The sequence below is a fragment of the Callospermophilus lateralis genome, chromosome 2, assembly GCF_048772815.1.
Source record: "Callospermophilus lateralis isolate mCalLat2 chromosome 2, mCalLat2.hap1, whole genome shotgun sequence".
Taxonomy (NCBI): domain Eukaryota; kingdom Metazoa; phylum Chordata; class Mammalia; order Rodentia; family Sciuridae; genus Callospermophilus; species Callospermophilus lateralis.
The window spans coordinates 205245895-205251047 of record NC_135306.1 but is presented as its reverse complement, the minus strand read 5'-3'; the positions used below and the strand labels follow the sequence as shown (position 1 = coordinate 205251047).

Below are 5153 nucleotides of genomic sequence, written 5' to 3'. Positions count from 1 at the left end.
TAAGACAACTTTGGGCCACACACAGACATATGTGGGCCGGAAGCTCAGTGTCCTGGACCCAATGGGCTGGGCACACCACATGCATGCCTGAGCTTCTCCCAAGTGCTGAGAGGAGCAGGGCATGGGCTCCCCTTCTAAGTGCTCACAGACACTGTCCCCGGCTAGTCTTGGGATACAATCCCTTTTCTGTGACTGTCTCCTGTCTGTTACCTGAGACTATTGGGAGTCTGTGATTGGGGACCCCAGAATTTATTTCCTCATGTCTGTGATGCTGGAAAGTTGGAGATCCCCAGATTCAAGGGCTGAGCCCTGAACTGTCAGTGCTGTCTGGGCTGGGATAGCACCCCCTGGAATACCATGGGTGGCCCATCAGCTGGGGAATGGTTGGAGCCATCAGTAGCTGGGTGGGAAGTGGGGGGTGGAGCACACAGAAGAAACCAATGCAAGAAGCAGTGCCATTGATTTATTGCAGAAGATGTGGCAATGGCTCTGAGGTGCCCTCCACCATGTGTCCCTTCATCCGCTCCCACCTGGGGGCCGATTACACTTGCACACAGTTGTGTTTGAGAAGCTGAGAAGAGTTCTTCCAAGGGACTTCGAGGATCTCAAAGTCACAGCGCAGCTTCTGTAGAGAGCCAAGGCACAGGGAGGGGTGAGCCCAGCCCAGGGGTCAGCCTCCTCCCAGGAGCCAGCTCTCTGCCTGCCTTGTCACTCTGGGGCCCCAGAGGGGCAATCATTGGCCCCAGCGACACACAGTCTGATGATGGGACTAGGTCCCAGGTCTTTCCAGCAAATCCCCCACACCCAGGAAAGCTCCAGCCTCTCTCTTGCACCTCACACTGGCCTGAAGCTGAGTCACCCAAAAGCAGGGCAGGTTCAGCTAGGTCTCTGCCCAGCCAGCCAGACCAGCTCAGATGGGACAAGCCCAGGGCCTCAGGTTCTGTGCAGGGTGCGGGCTTGGGGCAGTGCTGTTACCTCCTGCTGCACCCCTGTGGCCAGGGGGCAGGTGGTGAGGTCCACATGGTCTCCAGAGACCCTGGTCTTCCGGCATGCTGTGCTCTCCATCTCCACTGTCAGGTAGTACTTGATGCCAGCCACCAGCTGGGGAGGAGCCAGGTAGGTAAAGGGTGCCAGGGAAACAGGCCTGGATGTACCCCTCCCTCCCTCCCTCCATTGTGCCCCACTGTCCCAAGCACATGCAGGGCTCTGAGCTGGGGACCTAGACCTGGAGTGGGTAAGGGGCTCTGGTGGGTCCTGGGGCAGAGGGAAGGGGCAGGGGGAAGAGGCCGGGTCCCTTCAGGAGGCTGAGACCCACCTGGGCACACCTTCCCAAAGCTGGGGCCCTCACCAGGGAGAGGCTATTGTCCTGTCCCTTCTGCCTCCCCTTTGCCCCCATCTAGCAGGGACCAGGGAGATTCTAGTGAAGGAAACTCTGTATTTACAGGATTGGATCCTGAAACTTGGTTCATGGTGGATTTTTCATTTTGAGAAGCCAGGTATGGTGGCGCACTCCTGTAATCCTAGTGGCTTGGGAGGCTGAGGCAGGAGAACCATGGGTTCAAAATCAGCCTCAGCAAAAGCGAGGCACTAAGCAATTCAGTGAGACCCTGTCTCTAAATAAAATCCAAAACAGGGCTGGGGATGTGGTTCAGTAGTTGAGTGTCCCTGAGTTCAACCCCCATTACCAAAATAAAAGAAAGCACTGTATAGTGGGCAGGGGTACAGCTCGGTGCTTGAGCACTTACTTAACATGCCCAAAGCCCTGGATTAGATCCCCAGTGTCACAAAAAATAAATGAACATTTAAGAAAGTATTGTGGGCTCGGGCTGTAGCTCAGTGATAGAGTACTTGCCTTGCATGTACTATGTGGGTTTGATCCTCAGCACCACATAAAAATAAAGATACTGCACGAACTATAACTAAAAAAAAAATTTTTTTTAAGTGTCCTATGCAATATTGCTTTCTGCCTTGGCATCCCCTTCACTGGGCACCTAGGCAGTGACTAGCCCTGGGGGGTTCCCTTGCCCAGCTCACCTGGCTCTGCGCCTTGATGACGTTCGTGTCGCGGAAGTAGTAGAGGCTATTGCTGCCCATGTTGTAGCTGGCCACAGCTGCCTGCGCCGCCCTCTGCACCTGCGGGTCGTTGGGAGCCAGGTCCTGGCGTTCTCCAGTCCTGCGGCCCCGCGGATCAGCGCGGGCGTCAGGAGACAGCGCCAGGAGGCAGAGCGCGATCAGAGCCAGGCCCATCGCCAGCGGGAGGTGAGAACGTGCCATGGCTGCAGTGTAAGTGCCGAGCTGAGGCCTGTGCTGCTTTTACGGGCTCCCTGGCCCCGCCTGGCCCCGCCTGCCGCCAGTCGCCCCCGGATCCCGGATCCCTGCACGGTGCCTTCCCCACCCCCAAGGTCCTGCAGGCTGGGCCAAGGGGTCAGAGAACCCCTGTGTGCCACGATGCTGCGTTGCCCAGCCCTCCAGCAAGGGAGAGCACAGCCACAAACCCCAGCACTAAGTGCCACTGTAGGAAGAGTTCACAGAAAGTCTGTCCAGTCTGATCTACCAACAGCTATGTTTGAGCTCTTACTGTCCCACCATTTCCGGGCTGTGTGACCTTGGAGAGGTTACTTAACCTTTCACTGCTTCTGTTTCCTCTTCTGGAAAGTGAGTATTGTGAGGATTCAATGAACTGATACAAGTAAATTGGAAGAGGCCAGATGTTCTACAAACAGCAGGTAAGTAGGTGACATTACTGCCCTAAGCCAGTGTCATTTAACTCACAATCAGCACCAAGAGGGAATTATAGTGTTTCCACTTTGCAGAGGAGGTAATAACATGGAAGGGAGAACTGATTTGACTATGGAAAGCAGTTGATCACCAGTAAATGGAGATGCTGGCTTTTGAGCCCGGGAGCTCTAAGAACTTAGCAGTCTTAAACCAGACTGAGTCCCAAAGGGTGAGAACTGTCAGAAAAAGGGGCTGTCATACCTGTTGCCATTTAACTGACTGGGTGACTCTGGACAAATCACTCAACTTCCCAGAGCCTCAGCTGAAAAAAAAGGGTAACAATATTTTTCTCCTGGGCTGAGGATGTGGCTCAAGCGGTAGCACGCTTGCCTGGCATGCGTGCGGCCCGGGGTCGATCCTCAGCACCACATACAAAGATGTTGTGTCTGCCGAAAACTAAAAAATAAATATTAAAAAAATTTTCTCTCTCAGTCTCTAAGAAAAAAAAATATTTTTCTCCTAAGTTTGTTCTAACACCAATGCCTCTAGACCGAGTCATCCCTAGGCACACTGGACAAGTGCTAGAAGTACCAGCAACATAGGGACCCCACAACTTTTTGAAAGACTCCAATAATAAATATATAAAAAATAGCATTGAAGAAATCAACACAGGAAAAGCCTGGACTTTGTTAGAATTCTTTGTGCTTTAGAGTCTGCATAATTTGGGCTTTAACATATGTTGGAGAGCCGGGACATTTGTCCTTGGGACATTGAAATCTTTTTGGAGTCTTACATGGGGCTCAGAGGAGGTGGCCACTTACAGTACCTGGCAAAGATTGGTGCTTTGTTAGGGGATAGCTATTATTGGTTTGGTTTGTGGTGCTGGGGATGGAACCCAGGGGTACTCTACCATTGATCTACATCCCAAGCCTTTTTTACTTTTTATTTTGAGACATTTTGCTAAATTGCAGAAGCTAGCTTTGAACTAAGATCACCCTGCCTCGGCCTCCTCCTGAATTGCTGGGATTACAGGTGTGTGCCATCACCCCAGCACTATTATTGTGGTGAGTATCATAAGCAGATATCCAGCATTCCTGCTTCCCCAATTCTAGAATCCTAGGGCCATGAGGAAGTGATTTCTCAGACCAGAGCATGGTCACTGCCAGTCCAGCTGCCAGTCTGCTTCCCCACCCAGTCAGTCCAGCTATGAAAAACAAACTGCTACCTCCCTGGGATTCCAAGGAAAAGGTCATAAGTTTGTCACAGGCTCAGGTGTCTGTCTTAAAGAGACAAACTTCTGTTTGTTGGAGAGCTGGCCTAAGCTTGGCTTGATGAGAAGGCTTGGCCAGGTAGGGACCATGAGTTGAGTGGCATAGGACAGCTCACAGGGAGAGGTGGGAGGCTGCCAAAAGGGACCAGGCAACCTCCCTGGGAGGCCCCAGCTCTGCTCTTCCACCATGGAGCTGAGTCATGGCCACACTTACTTCTCATAGCTCCCTTGAAAAGTAAAGCACCATCTCTGATTTACCAAGAACCAGTGAGTCACCAGTCACTGTCACCTACCTTGTCCATCACTGCTTTGTGCTAATGTCAATGAGTCTTTGGTGCTACAATCTAGCAATTTCCAAGGACTTCTCATCCACTGATTACTCCTCTCAAATCTTGAGGTAGTAGTATCCTCATCTGCAGAAGAGTTAATCAGAGCTAATCTGAAGTCACTTGGCTAGAAATACTATCTGGAGAGAAAAACAGGGAGAGGAGAGGGAAACTAACCATCACTGGACTCTTGCCACATGCTAGGCCTTGAGTCACATTTTCTTGTTCTTATAGTGGCTCTGCAGAGTAGTGATTATTACCTTTTTCTACAAGGAAGAAATGAGGGGTCAAAGAAGAAATGGTAGGACCTGGAATAGCACCCACATGCCCGTAATGTCCTGTGCTGACCAGGCTGTTTTGCAGAGGGGTGCTTCCTGAAGGTGGTCTGTCTCATCCAGAAAGGAGCCTGTAGTCTGGGCTCCATCCTGTCTGGATCACTCTGGCTTCCAGAAAATGCCCTGGGCCAAGCATGAACTTGAGATTGGCCATCCCACTGGCCATGGGGCACAGGCTCCAGATTTGCTGTGGCCCAGGCCTTCCAACCCAGGTTGCCCACAGCCCCTTCTCTTTCTCATGGTCTGATGGGTCTTGATGACCAGGGAGGCCTCTCACAACTTCCTCACCTTGAGCCCACCCTGGCAGGCTCCTTGTTGTAGCCCACCCCATCCCTCTTCCTTGAGACTTCAGCTGGGTGAAGGACATTCTCTCCCTAGGACTCTGCTCCCCTTGTCCTGTCACACATATCCTGGAAAGAAAACTTCCTGGCAAGGATACATGTGACTCCGTGGAGGAGTTCCCCTCAGTGCCGGGGTGTCCTGTTCATCAGCTGATTGAATCTT

At 52.0% G+C, this 5153-nt stretch overlaps 1 protein-coding gene across 2 annotated transcripts; it reads right to left on the bottom strand.

Moving 5' to 3' along the window:
• Positions 1–504: 504 nt before the first annotated feature.
• Cst6 (cystatin E/M) lies at positions 505–4564 on the bottom strand. Of its 2 annotated transcripts, none has more exons than XM_076844790.2 (4): positions 4492–4564; positions 2035–2276; positions 976–1101; positions 505–625 (listed from the first exon to the last, which is right to left on the bottom strand). In XM_076844790.2, exons 1-4 carry the CDS (start codon positions 4511–4513, stop codon positions 542–544), a joined length of 474 nt encoding a protein of 157 aa, XP_076700905.1. In that variant the 5' UTR covers positions 4514–4564; the 3' UTR covers positions 505–541. The 2 variants fall into 2 exon arrangements, with proteins under 2 accessions (XP_076700905.1, XP_076700904.1); XM_076844789.2 differs by having other exon boundaries at positions 4282–4530.
• Between the last annotated feature and the right edge of the window lie 589 nt (positions 4565–5153).